At 44.5% G+C, this 16,568-nt stretch overlaps 2 protein-coding genes across 3 annotated transcripts in view; one reads left to right on the forward strand and one right to left on the reverse strand.

Annotated features, from left to right (window-relative positions):
• LOC103824724 (DDB1- and CUL4-associated factor 12-like) overlaps nt 1–16,568 on the forward strand; it is an 830,860-nt gene that overhangs the window by 428,637 nt on the left and 385,655 nt on the right. The window lies entirely within an intron of this gene.
• LOC127060959 (homer protein homolog 1-like) overlaps nt 1–16,568 on the reverse strand; it is a 71,630-nt gene that overhangs the window by 30,562 nt on the left and 24,500 nt on the right. The window contains exon 3 of the mRNA XM_050986302.1: nt 1,123–1,254. Coding sequence (XP_050842259.1) covers nt 1,123–1,254 — 132 coding nt within the window. The remainder of the gene's footprint in view (nt 1–1,122; nt 1,255–16,568) is intronic.

Below are 16,568 nucleotides of genomic sequence, written 5' to 3' on the forward strand. Positions count from 1 at the left end.
GTCTCTGAGTGACTTATTCAGCCTTCCTATCCCCCAGGGGCCCTCCTAATACATACCGAATCCTCCGCACGCCAGCAGGTCCTTGTCTGTCTCCACAGAAGGCAAAACGTACAGCGGAGCTCCTCCAGGAAGATGCCGGGGCGCGCCTAGGAGGTCCCTCTATCCCTTCTGCCCTGCGGGGACAGAGACGGAATCTCCTGGCTGGCTCGCCAGAATGTTTTACAGAGAAAATCAAAAACTCCATAACTTTGTAAAAGTTGTAAAGCCAGTATGTTTATTGCAGCGCTGGACACATGCGGGGATTACTCCCCTTAAAGGCATGCGTACCTCTGGGATCTTCAGGTCCCCTTTTTATCTTTCTCCCCAAATACATATGCATACAATTTCACAACAGGTTCATACATATTCATTTTACACACTTCCTGTGACTTTTAGCGCTAGTTCTTTTTGTTATCAGAAAGAATTCCTAGGCCAAATTGACCTGTCTCCCCCCCCTCCCTTATCTCTGCCCTTCACTGAAGCAATTTTTTCTGAGCTCAGACTAAACACCTAAGATTCCAAGGCTTAACTAAAAGATATACATCATTTAACCTAAATCAAAATGGATTTCTACCCTGGAATCTGGAAAATTTCTACTCTGTCTCAGTACTCCAACAAGAAAATGTAGTCTTCTTTTACACTGAATATTTTTTCCACTAGTTTTACTTTAAGCTTGCACATGTAATATCTGTAATTTGATGAACTACACAGCAAAAAAGTGAAAGTGAATGTGGCTTAAAAGACAAAAATGCATTGGAAAACTATCAGCAAAACTGTAATGAAAGAACAACTTTAAGGAAGAGAAACTTCAAACACCTAACAAGTGAATTTTGGGAAAGAATTAACAGCATACACTTTGATAACCTGAATATCCCTACTCTCCTCAATCAGTTAAAAGAAAATTCATAGGCAACAAAGTGTTATTACAATTTTGTCTTGTCTTTTTACATTGTAAGAATGGATACAGAACATTTATTGTAAACTATTTTCAAACAATAGTAGTGAGCAGAGTCTAGTTACAGCCAGCAAAGATATTTGATTCTTAAGTTGTTTGGCCAAATAGTTGTTATTGGTCATACTTACTTTTGAAAGGTGATGTTCAGATGAAAATCCCAAACCATAGACTGTATTTGCTCTGCTGTCTACCCATTGGCCAAACTTCTGGGATGTTTTTGTAAATGTCATGTTGGGGGTGATAGTGGTATTTATTATTGCCTGAAAAAAAAAGTAATAGTGGTAAAAAAGGGGCTCTGTGGTTTTTGATTTTTTAAAAAGTTTTCTCAATAATTAAAAAAAACAGTATTATAGACAAGTATCTGTGTACACTGAGACAAACTTGAAAATAGAGAACAATTTCTAATTCAATCACAGCTAAAATTATAAAGTATATATTGGTACACATTCTTTAAAAGGAACAAAAGGGGAGGGGCATCTGTTTGCAATTGCAAGTAGTCATTGAATAGACAGCAAATCTAAAAAAAGACCTTTAAAGCATCCATATAGGCTAATAAGATCAGAATAGAAGAACTAGTGAGCTTGTCTTGTCTCACAAGTGTATTTCTTCATTCCCTAAAGCAATGCCTCTCAAGATCTATTGTAAGTTCCACAGTTGCATTCCCCCTGTTGCATATGCAATACTCACTGGAAAACAAGAAGCACAATTTATTTTTAAGCTTTTGTGTTGCACAAACCTGTTTTATAAGGACACATATGGGTTACATTTAACAAAAAATTTGTTGCTATTACAGTTATAGCCAGCCAATGTGAACAAGAAAGACTAGCCATAAAACCCAATATATGTATTGGAACTGAAATGCAGGCATGCTTTCTCATCTCTCTGGTGCTACTAAGAGTTTCAGTCACATTTGTTAAATAATTCACAGCCCTTTTAATAAAACACTGGTTAGTAGGTGCTTTGTAAAACCTATGTGAAAGAGAATGTCCTTAAAACTTCCCAGAAAATAGCATACACTGTGAACACAACAGTTCAGGAAGAACATTTTTTACATGCTATTGTGGTTTAACCCCAGACATCATACTAAGTACCACAGTTCCTTGTTCTTCATCTCCCCCCCATCACCCTCAACCCCCATCACCACCCTGGTGGGATGGAGAAGAGAATCAGAAAAAGGTAAAACCCATAGGTCAAAATACAAACAGTGTAAAAATTGAAACAAAATGAAGTATTTTAATTTTACTACTACTAATGATAATTGTTATAGATGAGTAATGAGATGGTTGGGTCTCACAGTTGAGGGGTGAATATTATGTATACATCAAGAGAAGTTTTGTAGATGTATATAGTTGTGGCAGCAGCTCTCTGGCCACACAGAGAGCAACACATAACATTCCCAGGCATCGTCCTGGGGGAGGCTGTGAGAAGATCAAAGAATGATAAACAATTCTTATCTTCACTTGCTGCACCTGTTGTTGTGAACATGTGCAATGTGTTATGGAGATTTTTTTCACCAAAGGGTGGTTTCTTAATTGGCCAATGGTGATAGTGTTTAGATTAAAGGACCAATTGGGTCCACTTGTATCATGACTGTCTGTAAGGATGATTGGATTCTTAATACGTATAGTATAATAAAGTAATTGAGAGGAAAGGTGGATTTGTTTTTACAAACAAGCTGTGGGTCTGCTGGTAGATAAAACTAGCACTGGGAGATAAAAGAAACCATGGGAAGGATTCCACTGATTGATAAATGGAAAAGATATTTGCCTTTACAAATAAACTTTAGGTTTGCTGATAAATGAAATTAGACATTGAAAGATGAAAGAAACAATGGGGTAAACCCTTAAATTCCGTAAGAATTAAAAATTAAAAGGGAGGGTTATACATTAGAGGGAAATCTTCAGTATCAGGCATTTCAGGAAGTCTGTACCTCTCAAGTACCTCAGCCAATGGGGAAAGAGAGAAGGGAAATGCGGCTGGGAAATTAGGATAAAAAGGAGGCTGCGTCCTCCAAAAATATGAGAGATCCCAGGGGAATGCCCCATGGCCTTTCCCTTTATTTGAATAAAGTCAAAGGACTCTTCTGTCTCCTTTTTGGACATAAACCTCTGGTGTTTGTGGATTAATTTTCCTAACACTATGGAGGTCATGGTAAAATATTGTTATTTTGTGTGGCCAGAGTATGAGTTGCCAAAGGGGCTTATATGGCCACCTTATGAAACAGATAGAATTCATTTGTGTCGAATTTTGTGAAGGTATTTAGAAGAGAATTGGAAAGGATGGATTGAAAGGGAATGTGGATTGATATGGATTAGACAAGCAACAGGAGAAATCTGTGTTAAGAAAAATGGGAGAAGAGGAAAAAGGGGAGGAAGAGGAAAATGGTGAGGATCGGGATCATTTTCAGCACCTTCCCTTGTCTTGTCCTGCAGTGTTGCCAACTGAACCAGAGCCAGCTGCAGGTCCCCTGTATCCTCAACTCCCAGAGCAAGGGGATCAGGGAAATGCTGTTCCTACAGCCCCACCTGAGAATAATGATGGTGTGGGAGGGAGGGGAGCAGCATATAGTTTCTCCTCCTAGAATTAGAAGAGGAGCTCAATTTAGGGCATCAGAAGCCCCCCAGACCCAAGAGACAGTACACCAGATGCCACTCCGCCAAGTTCCTTTGGGGGATCAAGGGGGAGGGTTTGGGTTTGTAATTGTACCACTTACTACCCAAGATATAAGAGGGTTGAAAAAAGAATTACCCCCATATTTGGATGATCCCATAAGGGTGGGGGAAAAGATAGAGGAATATTTGGGAAATGGAGATTATACATGGAAGGATTGGGATTTTCTTTTGGGGATTTTGTTTGGGCCATCAGAGAAACAAATGATTTTGCAGAAAGCTTGGCATCTGTGGGAGGATGAATATCCACAAGCAGCAGGGGGTGCTGGACCTAATGTACCTACAGTGGATGATGCCATCCCACAGACTGACCCCCAGTGGGACCCAAATAACCATGCTAGTCTTGCTCGCCTCCACGTTTACTGTGCTTATTTGTTTAAGGCAATTAAATCAGCCATTCCCAGAACTAACAACATAGCCAAGACTATGTTGTTAAAACAGGAGAAACATGAAAGCCCTTCTCATTGGTTGGAAAGGATTAGGGATGCCCTGCAAAAGCATGGGGGGGATGGATCCTGAGGGGCCAGCCTTTAATACATTGCTGAAGGTACAATTTGTTACTAAGGCCTGGCCTGATATAAGGAAAGGAGTACAGAAAGATGAAGAGTGGCAAAATAAGGAATTAATTAGAAAAACATAGCAGATAAATGTAAGAAGAGATGAGGAAAAGGTTAAAGCTAAGGCAAAGATGATGCCAGAATTTTTGCAGCCGTGGAGAAATAAACCGCAGGGTCTAATGGGTCCCCTGGGACAGAGGGGACGAGGTCAGCATCAAGGAAGTGGCAGAAGCATTCCCTCCTCAGCCGGGGAAAGCCAACCCAAACAGCGGTTGGGGAGGAAGCAGTGTGCCGTCTGCCGGGCAGAAGGGCATTGGAAAAGGGAGTGTCTGCAGAGACAGCTGGACCCTCAGGGGGAAGAAGTCGAGAGGATAATGGAAATGGATTGTTAGGGGTGTCAGGGGCTCCCGTTATATCAAGGACCCACCACTCTGGAGCCCTTGATAACTTTTAAGCTGGGTCTGGATCAGGAGGAGGTGTGTTTTCTGGTAGACAAAGGGGCCTTTCAAGCCACCTTGAATTTTATACCTAAGGGGGGGAAATTGTCAAAAAGTCAATACCCTCTTTCAAGGGAGGGAAAGAAGGGGTTACAGCCTTGTGGCATTGTGTGTTTTTTAGTATTCTTTTTGTAACTCACTAATGGTTCGGTCCTCGGTTCCCCCCATGTACTTCCCTCACAATGGTTTCTCCCTATTGGAGCTGCCCCCCCCTCCCCTGCCTGTCATGGTAATCACCCCCCTAATCTCGAGAATTCTCTGTGTCAGTCATTCCTTAATTTGATGTATGATTTGCCCCTGGGGTTTTTCCCCTCCCCTGTGTGATCCTCAGTGGCTTAGCTGTAACCCACGCTCCTCCCTGGGTCCTTGTGATTGGTAAGCTTTGTGTCTCCTCCTATCACACCCACTCCCTTTATCAGCGTCCCCCCTCCGGACCCCCTTTGTCACCTGTCACTAAACCCACCGGAAAAGAAGATTAAAAGATCCTTGGTACTTATATGGGCGTCCCTCCTCCTTCCTTTGCTTCGGTACCTTGTAGCCGAGATCCGCCTGCGCCACCCACGCCGCAGATGGTAACCACTACCTAGGGTTCTGAAGGGAATCCGGGAGTGGCACTTTGTGTGGCCATCTTCGGCCGGGCCGGGGGCACCCTAGCCAGGCACCTGCACAGCCCTGCGGCCGCAGGAGAAAGGCTACATAGCCTGTCATTGAGTCCCTGCTAAAGGCAGGTCTCTTGGAGCCATGTATGTCTCCCTATAAGACCCCTATCTTGCCGGTTAAGAAACCAGATGGAACCTACAGAATGGTGCAGGACTTAAGAATAATAATCCAAGGCATCCCACAGTTCCGGATCCCTGTACAATCCTGAATCAGATCCCTACTTTACATCAGTATTATTCAGTACTGGATTTGAAGGACGCTTTCTGGGTGTGTCCGATTACAGAAGATAGTAAACAGTATTTTGCCTTTGAGTGGGAACAGGAGGAAGGAGGAAAAATGGTAAAGCAACAATTGACATGGACAGTTCTTCTGTAGGGATATACAGAATCACCTGTTTTGTTTGGGCAAGCTTTACAGAAAATATTAAGACAGTTTACTCCACCCTCAGGAGTTAAGTTGTTGCAGTATGTGGATGATTTCTTTTATCAGGGGAACAGGAAAAGGTAGTTGAGAAGGCTATGGTAAAGCTGCTTAATTTTCTTGCTAAAAAAGGACTTAGAGTGTCCGAAAAGAAGTCACAGTTGGTTGAAAAAAAGATCAAATATTTGGGACACATTCTGACTTGAGGGTTACGGTGTACTGATCCAGACAGAATACAAAGGATTTTACAAGTACCATTACCCCAGACAAAAAAGGAGTTACGGCAGTTTTTAGGGTTGGTGGGATTATGCCAAGCATGGATTGAGGATTTTTCAGTTGTGGGCAGACCTTTATATGACTTTTTAACCCAAGATATTCCGAATGTCGTGGTATGGACACCAGAAGGAGAGCAAAGCTTTAAAAAATTAAAAGACAAATTGGTTAAGGCCCCAGTCTTAGCTCTTCCAGACTCAGAAAAGGAATTTGAACTATATGTGAATGTTAAATAGGGTCATGCTAAAGGAATTTTGGTGCAAGAGCATGGGGGAACAAGTTGGCCTGCTGCTTCTTTTTCAAAATTGTTAGACCAGGTGGCCAGAGGCTGGCCCCATTGTCTGCAGAACTGTGCAGTCACAGCCCTGATAGTGGCTGAGGCCAGAAAGCTGACAAGGGAAGGGTATGTGATTGTTAAAGTTTCACATCAGATTAAAGCTTTGTTAACTGAAAGAGCCTCTAAGTGGATGACCAGCGCTTGGTTATTACAGTATGAATCTTGTTTAATGGAACAGGAGGATTTAGAATTTAAAAGTGGGGAAGGGTTCAACCCAGCCTCCTGTTTTAACAGCCCTGGAGAGAGGGGGCAGAAAAAAACCCATGACTGTATTCAGGTGATGATCTCCAGACACAGGCTGGGGAAGATTTGTGGGATGCTCCCTGGCCTGAGGGATTGTCCTAGGGTGACTGTTATCCCCATCCGTGTGTATGTAATTTATACTGGATATTATGTTTTGTGCCTTTAAGACTGGTGGAGTGAAGGTTTTGTTTTGGGCCTCTTATCAGCCACTTGGCGGGACATCCAGATAACATCAGTGCATGTTGCTGCTTTTTTGCTTTTTGCCCTGTTTTTTGCTTTCGCTCTTGCTTCTGCTTTGCTTCTGCTTTGCTTGCTCTTGCTTTTTTCCCCCCTTCTCATTAGTTACTTTAGCTAAACAGTCCAAATTCCTTTCCAGACTGTTCCCCCCACCCCGTTGGACCTGCTGACTGCTCCGGACTAGGATTCAGAACACAGAGAGAGAGGTTACACCTTGTGACTGCAGCAGCTGCCTCAGTGCCAGAGGGACTGATAATAGCAAACCCCCAGGAGAGACTTTTCTGAATTTGTCATCTTTCTCAGAGCAGTGGAAGAGTGGTGTCATCCGGTATTGTTCATTGTGTGTGCTGGGGGGTGCTGTGCTTGTCAAATAAACAGGTTCTTTCCACCTCTCTCTGAGGAATTCTTCCCGAACCAGTTGGGGGAGGGGCATGTGGGTTTGCTTTTGGAGAAGCCCTTTTTGGGGATTCTCTCCCAAATTTGCCCTAAACCAGGACAGGGATAAAATGTATTTATTGATGGGTCTTCAAGGGTGATAGAAGGGAAACTGTTTACAGGACACTCTATCATGAATGGAAAGCTGTCGCCCTGATATTTTAAGATTTTCTAAGCCTTCTGATGTTGACATTATTGTAGCGAACTTCCGCACACGCTTTCTGTAAATAACTCATTGTTTTGCATTCTTTTATGGAGGAGGAGAAATTTGATGGACTTTTGGTTTGTCCAGTGTCATTGGAGAGGTGGCACTGTCACCCTTCAATCCACTGTCACTTTTGGAAAGCTATAAATGTTGGAGTCAGAAAATAAACTCCCCTTTTCTCTTCACCTTGAGAACAGCGGTGTGCGCTTGTGTTCTTTCATGTCCTATAGTGACAGAAAGCAATTAAAGGAAGGGGGGAGGTTACAGCCCACCTGGTCAGCTCAGACAGCAGAAGTGTGTGCACTTGCGAGAGCCTGTGAATTACACCGGGATGAGACAAAGAATGTTTTTACTGATTCTAAGTATACATATGAGGTGATACATGCATTTGGGAAATTATGGGAAGAAAGAGGTTTATTAACCTGCAGGGGAAAGATGTTAGTTCATGAGAGCTTAATCTCTCGCCTATTGGAGGTGGTGAATTTACCAAAAAAGTTAGCAATAATACACATCAAGGAGCACCAGGCAGGGTGCTCAGAGGAGGTAATAGGAAACCGACTGGCTGATGAAGAAGCTCGGAAAGCTGCATTGCTGCCAAACATTTCTAAGATCCCCCCTTTGCTCCCAGTAACTGCACTGCTGCCAGAGAAACTGTCTTTTCCACCAGAAGAACTTGAGATAATTAAAAAGAGTGGGGCAGAGGAAAGAGGGGATAATTGGTTTACAAGGGATGGTAAGCAGTGGATACCAAAAGCTCTGGCCTTACAATTGTTAAAACAACTTCATGAAGGGAGTCATTGGGGCTCCCTTGGACTGGCAAAAGCCTTCCTCAAAATGTATGCTGCTGGGGGTCTTTTTATTCTGGCTAAGCGAGCTGTTGAGGGTTGTTTGATTTGTGCTAAAACAAATAACAGAATTACAAAGAAACTTGCCAGGGGAGGGAGACCTTGGGCTGTATGTCCCTTCCAGAGATGCCAGGTGGATTTTACTGAAATGCCCCAAGTGGCAAGATTGAAATATCTTCTGGTAAGAGTATGTTAGTTAACAGGGTGGCCAGAACCATTTCCAGCCATTTCAACAACTACAGGATCAGTTTTTAAAGTATTTTTGGAACAAATAATTCCAAGATATGGGATTGTGGGAGCAATAGACTCAGATAGGGGAACTCATTTTACAGGAAAAATTCTTCAAGGAGTTATGACTGCCTTAGGGATACAATGGAATCTCCATACCCCCTGGCACCCCCAGAGTTCAGGCCAGGTTGAGAGGATGAATGGAGAAATGAAGAAACACCTCCTGAAGGTGGTGACAGAAACTAAGATGCCATGGGTACGGCTCTTGCCACTGGCTTTAGAAAGAATAAGGGCCAGACCCAGGGGAGATATTCAGTTATCTCCCTTTGAATTGATGTTTGGAATTCCTTACCCTTCTAATTCTCAGCCTAGTGGGGGGGGTAGAGATAAGTGATGTATATTTGAAACAATATCTGGCCAGGATACTGTCTATTGTGAAATCTTTTCAACAGGAAGCTCAGATGACACAGACCCTGCCTTTGGACTTTGCTGTTCACAGAATCACAGAATCACAAGGTTGGAAGAGACCTTCAAGATCATTGAGTCCAACATGATCCTAAAACCTCAACTAAACCACGGCACTGTGTGCCACATCCAGTCTTTTTTTAAATGCATCCAAGGATGGTGACTCCACCACCTCCCCAGGCAGATCATTTCAGTACTTTATCACCCTTTGCAAGATGTTCCCAACATCCAGCCAGGAGATTGGGTCCTAGTTAAGGAGTGGAAATAAGCACCCCATGTGCAATGTGGCTTGGACCTTTCCAAGTGTTACTGACCACAGAAACAGCCGTCAAGACAGCTGAACACTGGTGGACCCATCACACTCTGGTCAAGGTCTCTGAGGCCCTGGAGGTTTGGACATCTCAGCTGGAGGAGAAGGATGGGAAGCCGAGACTGACACTCTGCAGGAGTGGTCTGGAGTGGCAGCCAGTGCGTCGACACTGGGGGAAGCCTTGTGTGCCTACCCACAGACTGCCTGCTGAAATAGTCTGTGTGGGCATCCCTCCTCTTGGATCTCCAGTCATTGGGGGCCAATCCTTGCTGTCGTTGTTTTCTTTATGTTAAGCTGTTTCTGCACCTTCTCTCGCCACAGGTAGTGTGGAAGACAACGTAAAAGTGAAAATTAGGTTAGGAGATTAGATTACACCATTAAAATGTTTCTCTTAATAATCTTACCCTTATATTGTCAGCTAGGTTGGGGCCAAAAGTGGGAAAGTAATTTTTTAACCTTGGGAGAAAAAGTAGCAAAACCTTTAACATTAGCAATTGTTGGGTCTGCAGAGGGCCAAGGAGATCTTAAAGCTGGCCATGGGTGGCCAGCCCAGTCCAGACTAAATGGTGGGTTAGCACCCTGAGTGAGGTCCATAATGGAACAGGATTTTGGGATGAAGAAGGAAGTCCTTTTACTTTATTCAAATAAAGGGAGAGTGTTGTGGTGCGTATCCAATTTCCAGTTGTGTTATCTTCCCTGTTTGTATTGTTCTCCCCATTTTGTAATGTTCCCCCCAGTTGTAATCCTAAACCTATTTTGATGGTTCAGTCCTGGTTTCCCCCTCTCCCTGAAATGGTTCCCTCCCAGTCTGGGCATACTACCAAGCCCTTGTCTCCACCCCTGTTCCCTTAGCAACCACCCCACTTACTACATTTTCCCCTCCTCCAGAGCCCTGTCCATCTCCCGGGGCCCTGCCCATTTCTCCAGAAACTTCTCCCGTCCTCAGAGAAAGATTGGGCAAGTGCTCCGAGGCCCCTCCCTAGCTCTTGTATCATTGGTTCTTGTCTGTGTCAGTTATGTCCGATTCCCCTCCTCAGTTTCCCCCATTGGTGCTTGTACCTATGTTCCACCCCCTTTATATACTGCTGTTACCCTTTGTTCTCTGCCTTTTCCCGCCTGGATCCCCTGGAGACAATAAAACCTCTGGACTGCACCAGCCGAGTTAAGACCCTCTTTTCTCTTAAGCTTCTCCACTTTCGCCGCTCCTCTCGATATTGCTGCCCTGTCGAAGGCGCTGCCCAGACGCCCCGGCACATCAGGGTAGTGACCCCAGCTTCTAGCTGCTGCTGTGCTCCCAGCTAGCTGGCGCCGCCTCCCCCCCACTCTCAGGGGAGTAAAGTGCACTCGACGCAGCAGCGCGGCAGGAGAGGTGAAGGGGAATTCCCCTGGGATCTCTCATATTTTTGGAGGACGCAGCCTCCCTTTTTATCCTAATTTCCCAGCCACATTTCCCTTTACTCTTTTCCCATTGGCTGAGGTACTTGAGAGGTACAGACTTCCTGAAATGCCTGATACTGAAGATTTCCCTCTAATGTATAACCCTCCCTTTTAATTTTTAATTCTTACGGAATTTAAGGGTTTACCCCATTGTTTCTTTCATCTTTCAATGTCTAATTTCATTTATCAGCAAACCTAAAGTTTATTTGTAAAGGCAAATATCTTTTTCCATTTATCAATCAGTGGAATCCTTCCCATGGTTTCTTTTATCTCCCAGTGCTAGTTTTATCTACCAGCAGACCCACAGCTTGTTTGTAAAAACAAATCCATTTGTTTGACTTCTTCACACTCCGGCTTATCTGCATGACATCCTGTGTATCAGGTCAATATATTTTATTTCTTTTTGTGTCTCCATCCTGCTGTTTCACATCCTCTGATAAGCTTTTAATATGTGCTCCTTAATTTTAACATAGTATTCTCTAATTGTCCACCAGTGCTCTGGTTTGTGTCATGGTTATCTTACCACTTGGACAGGTTGGTCAGTGGATGGCTTTACACTGTTTTTAGTTACACAAAAGCCTTTTTCACATCTAATTGTGAAAAACACGTTTACTCTCCTGTGAAAATTTAAGAAGTTTAATAAAGGACAATAGGAGACAATGACTATAGAGCAAAGGTCATTACGGCCGGGTGCATCTTGGCACTCAGCCAAGACCACCCTGTTACCTGTGAGGAAACCCCTTAAATACCTTTTCCATTACATCAGCCTGTTGCATATTCATCGACCCTTATGCATATCCATAAACTGGTTTACATTTTCCAGGAACTATTTTACATGGCCCCTGCCTGGGATACGCCTTTTTAGAGTATGCATGTTTCTTGGCTGTGGTTTTGTCTCCTTCTCTTTATCACTTCCAGTTTGGGCCTTGGTCCATGCTTTCTTCAGATGGTGAGTGCTGATAGTTGGCATATCTGTAGCAGGTGTCCTCATTCTATGTTCATTGGATGTTATCCCATCTGAGCAGGCATTTTAACACAAGCATAGCTATTTCACTACTCTGTCTAAGCTTTATTTACAGTAGAAATACAAACTATATCTTTATAACAAAGTTACTTTAGCATCACACATATAAAATCCATTTTGCAAATATTTGCAAAAAGCCAATATTATAATATGTATCTATACATTGTTTTGGAAAGGCCTATAACAGAGTGCATTCATCACACTATTATTTCCGTAAGTGATACATAGATATTATATTCATTACACTACTATTTCTATGAGCAATACAGTGTATACTTAAGCTGATAGATTATGTTATACTAACATGCAGCTAAAAGGAGTTATAATTGATACTATTTCTAAATAGTTATAATCACTAACAACATGCATAAGCTAATACGTAAATGCGAAAGCCAGTATTATCTGGTCATTTTTTACAACTAGAAAGGACCCTCACCATCTACTTGGATGCCTCTGGGACCCTGAACCCCTCTCCACCTCTGAGGGAGCCTCTCCTGGCTGTATTCGGGAGCCGGGCTGCTGCTGCCGCCCAGCCCCACTGTTTGTCTGCCATTGCTCTGGGTTTTTCAGTACACTGCAGTTAAACCAGTTAAACCACAATGGCAGCCTAAGCCAATGGCAATCACCCCTCAGCCAAGACCAAATCCATTCACCCAGGACCCTCACAGCCAGCAGAGGAATCAGAACCAGAAATAAACACCAAATCTTTATCCTTAGAAAGTCTCCGCAATCTGAAGAAAGACCTCACTCAACAAACAGATGAGTCTATATTGAGCTAGTTGGTCTGAGTCTGGGACTGTCTCCGTTTAGAGACAAGTTTAGGAGAACACGCTCTGTCTTAAGAACAGGACCAGATTCCTGGTACTAAAAGTGGTTTCAGCGTTTATTATAATAAAAAGAAAAGGCCTAAAGCAAGGGGGCCCACAGACCGAGCAGGAGCGTTCCTGCCAAGGATGCTGAAGTGCCGGCTCTGAGTCTTCTTCAGCAGCGATGTCCCCGATGTTCCAGGTGGAGTGGCACAGCTTCCCTGGGTCAGATGCCCCTTTTTATCCTGTTTTTTGTCCCTTTATATTGGTTTCTTTTTGGATCCTTCATTTGCATGAAGGTTTCAGGCGCTTGATTGGCCCATTACAGTTCTGTCCAGGTTGGCTTGTTTTGCTTGGGGAGTGGTGCGCTTTACTAAGGTGTAATACGGTACACTGAGTACCATATTTCTTATAACTACCCATTTAACCCCTTTTACAGTATAACAACCAAGCTAACAGTACATGCTTAACAATTATCAACTATTTTACAAGTTTCTAACCTATTTTTAACACTCTGGAATGAGTGTTTCCTCTAAAAGAGGGTTCCAACAATCCCTTTCTGCCAATGAGAGATTAACACTAGTGGATGAAAGTGAAAAAAAAAAACCAACTGTTTATTGACAAAGAGTACCAACATGGCACAGGAAAAAATGGTGTTTAAATGCTAGATATTGAACTGTCAGGCCTTAGCCCCACACACACACACCCACCCACACCAAGACAAAAAACCCCCTAAATTCCAGGGGAAAGAGAAAAAAAAAACCAAACCAGCAGCCACACAGTGGAGGTGGGGAGAAAAAAAATGGCGCCAGCTTTTGTCTCAGGGAAAGAAAAAAAGGGTTCACACAGAAGCCGGGGGAAAACAGATGGGAACCTGGTGAATCTCTGATGTTGGTCTCCTCTTCACAGCAGATGAAGCTGGTCGATTTGGGTGTCTTTCTCTTGTTGGCTTGGCTGTTCTGAGGTCTTGGGCTGGGATAGGGCAGCTCCTCGGCTCCCTGCCTGTCCACAGCTGATGCCTCTCCTGCCTACTCTCTGATCTTGGACCAAACCCAAACTGAACAGTTCAGGAAAAAAGACTGCTGAAGTATTGCTGTTGCAGTCTCCAAGGCCAGGGAAAGGGAAAAAAAAATCTTCTTGCCAAAGCTAACAAAACCCAAGCTAGCCAGGCAGCAGAGTAATGCTGTCCACACTGCACCACTGATGCCTGAGAGTGAGGCTTTGAAAAAGCCCGCGCAACAGCCCCAAGGTTCCCCCCTCCCCTGGATCCACCTTACAGCTACAGCAGCCATTTCTGGCCATAGAGCAGACAATCAGAGAATAGGGTATTGTCATAAAATCACCCCAAGACAGGGACATTGCAGGTGATGGTACAGTTTTTGACAGTACTGAAGTGAGGCACTTGGGATCTTTGTCGCATTATTTGACTATTGGCCAGGGGATTGTGAGGAGGCCCAAACCTCTCAGCTTCTGGATGGAACTCTTAGCAAGTGAGAAGGAGAGATACCTTTGCCAAGATGATCTCCAGCTGCAGCAAGGCCCTTGAAAGACCATGGAGCAAAGAACCCAACACTTGCATGAATTTGCTGAAATAGAGATCCTTTTCTCAAATAATGACAAAACCACTAAGAGTCCAGACCTGGTAAAATGTACAACTCTGATGTGGCTCAAACTAGCATGACTGGGGACACAAGTATACTCCCACTTCCTGGAGATGCTGCAAAGGAATGAGGGAAATGATACAGTGGTCACTATGACAAGAAGGCTCTGGACATACAAAGATACTGCCCACATCCTGACATGAGCCCGTCTTCACTATGAAAACAGACTTGAGCGGATCTGGAAATTGGAAGTGACGATTGAAGAAAGCACTCAGAAACTCAGGAAAGAGCTTCAAGAGGACCTCCTCCAAGTTTTGCCAGTACAGACCAGAGGCCCTGTGTTGTGGTTTGACACTGGCCCAACGCCAGGCACCCACGAGAGTCACTCACTCACCTGCCCCCCCTGAAACAGCTGGGCAGAAGAGAGGGAAAAAAAAATAATGAAGGCTTCATGAGTGAAATAAGGACCGGGAGAAAACACTTCCAGGGCAAAAAAGGCTCAACTTAAGGTTGCAAAGTGAAATTTATTACTAACAGAATCAGAGGAGGATAATGAGAAGTAAAATAAGCCCTTAAAACACCATTTCTCCCCCAGCCCCTCCCCCCTTCACACTGACAGCACAGGAAGACAGGGCCTAGGGGTTTTGGTCAGTTATTCACTGAGATTTTCTTCTACTGCTCTGGGAGAGGAGTCCTTCCCCTGTGAGACTGTGGGGTCCCTCCCACAGGAGACAGTTCTCCATGAACTTCTCTGGCATAGGTCCACTCTCACAAGCAGCAGTCCTCCCATACTGCATCTGCTGCAACGTGAGCCCCTCCCACAGGCAGACAGTCCTCCCAAAACTGCTGTAACATGGGTCTCTCTTTCCATGGGCTGCAGTCCTCCAAGGACAGGCTGCTCCAGCCTGGAAGCAGGGGGCCCCTCTCTCCACGGGGTCTCCCACTGGATCACAGCCTCCTCCAGGCATTCACCTACTTTGGCATGGGCACTTCCCCCATGGGTTGCAGGTGGATCTCTTCATCCCCAGTGGACCCATGGGCTTCAGGGGGACAACCTGCTTCACCATGGACTTCACCACGGCCTGCAGAGGAATCTAGGCTCTGGCACCTGGAGCACCTTCTCCCCCTCCTTCTCCACTGACCTTGGTGTTGCCATGTTGTTTTCCCTCACATATTCTCACCTCCTCCTCTTCTCTGACTAGAAGCAAAACCTGTGTGATTTTGTTTTGATTTTCTTCTTAAATATGTCATCACAGAGGTGTTACCAGCCTCTCTCCTTGGCCCAGTTTTAGCCAGCAGCATGTCCATCTTCAGGGCCATCAGCCATTGGCTCTGCCAGTCATGGTGGGAAGCTTCCAGCAGCTTCCCACAAGAGCCATCGTTGTGGGCCCCCCGTTACCAAAAACCAGGCCATGCAAAACCAGTACACCCTGTTATCAGAAGCAAACGTTCCCCAGCTAGGGTGAGGGCATACACCTCACAAGCTGACCTGTGGTTTGTCCTGTATGACCATGGGGAATTTATGAGAAGATGGGATGGAAAGCCCATAGCTGTCCTAGCAGCACAGGTGCATAAGAAATAAGAAGAAACTACTAAGAGAGGAAAATCTGAAGGAATGACTGTAGATTCAGTTTCCTGTGACCAAGCTCCTAGGCATAGCAGAAGGGAGGATGATATATCTGATCCTCTCGAAGGGACCTCCATAATGTGTGCTCAGGGAGGGAACAATAGTCTGAACTAGAGGAGCCCTGCCTCTAGCCAGGTAGAGGCCAGGGAAAATAATTTTATCGGACTGTGTGGGTCCAATGCCCTGGCACATCAGAACCTCAAAAATACAAGGCTTTGGTTGACACTGGCACAAAATGCATTCTGATACCATCAGGATATGTGGGGGCAGAATCTGTTTCCCTTGCTGGGATGACAGGGAGGTCTCAGCAGTTGAGTCTTTTGGGATCTGAGGTGAGCTTGACTGTTACAGTGACTGACAGGGGCCTCGCCCAATCACACCTCTCCCAAAGCTGCAGCAAGTATATATTGTCCAACCCCTTCCCAAAAGGGTAAGTTTAAAGCGGTCCCTTTAGACACATTTAGTTCATGGCTCTTACACCACATGAGCAGAGTTTGCAGAGCCCGTTCATTGTAATAAATCCCTCTTTTTTTTTAAGAAAGAAGGTCCATAACTTCAGGATGAGGTATTCTGTTGAAGTCCAGGCTCCCATGGTCTCAATAATGATTCTAGTCCGCAAAAAGAGAGTTTGAAGCCACATAGCACTTTCCTGTGTCTGCTGAGGGGATTTTTTGCCACAGTTTTCCACTGCCCGCGGT

The sequence above is a fragment of the Serinus canaria genome, chromosome W (genome assembly GCF_022539315.1).
Source record: "Serinus canaria isolate serCan28SL12 chromosome W, serCan2020, whole genome shotgun sequence".
In the NCBI taxonomy this organism is placed as follows: domain Eukaryota; kingdom Metazoa; phylum Chordata; class Aves; order Passeriformes; family Fringillidae; genus Serinus; species Serinus canaria.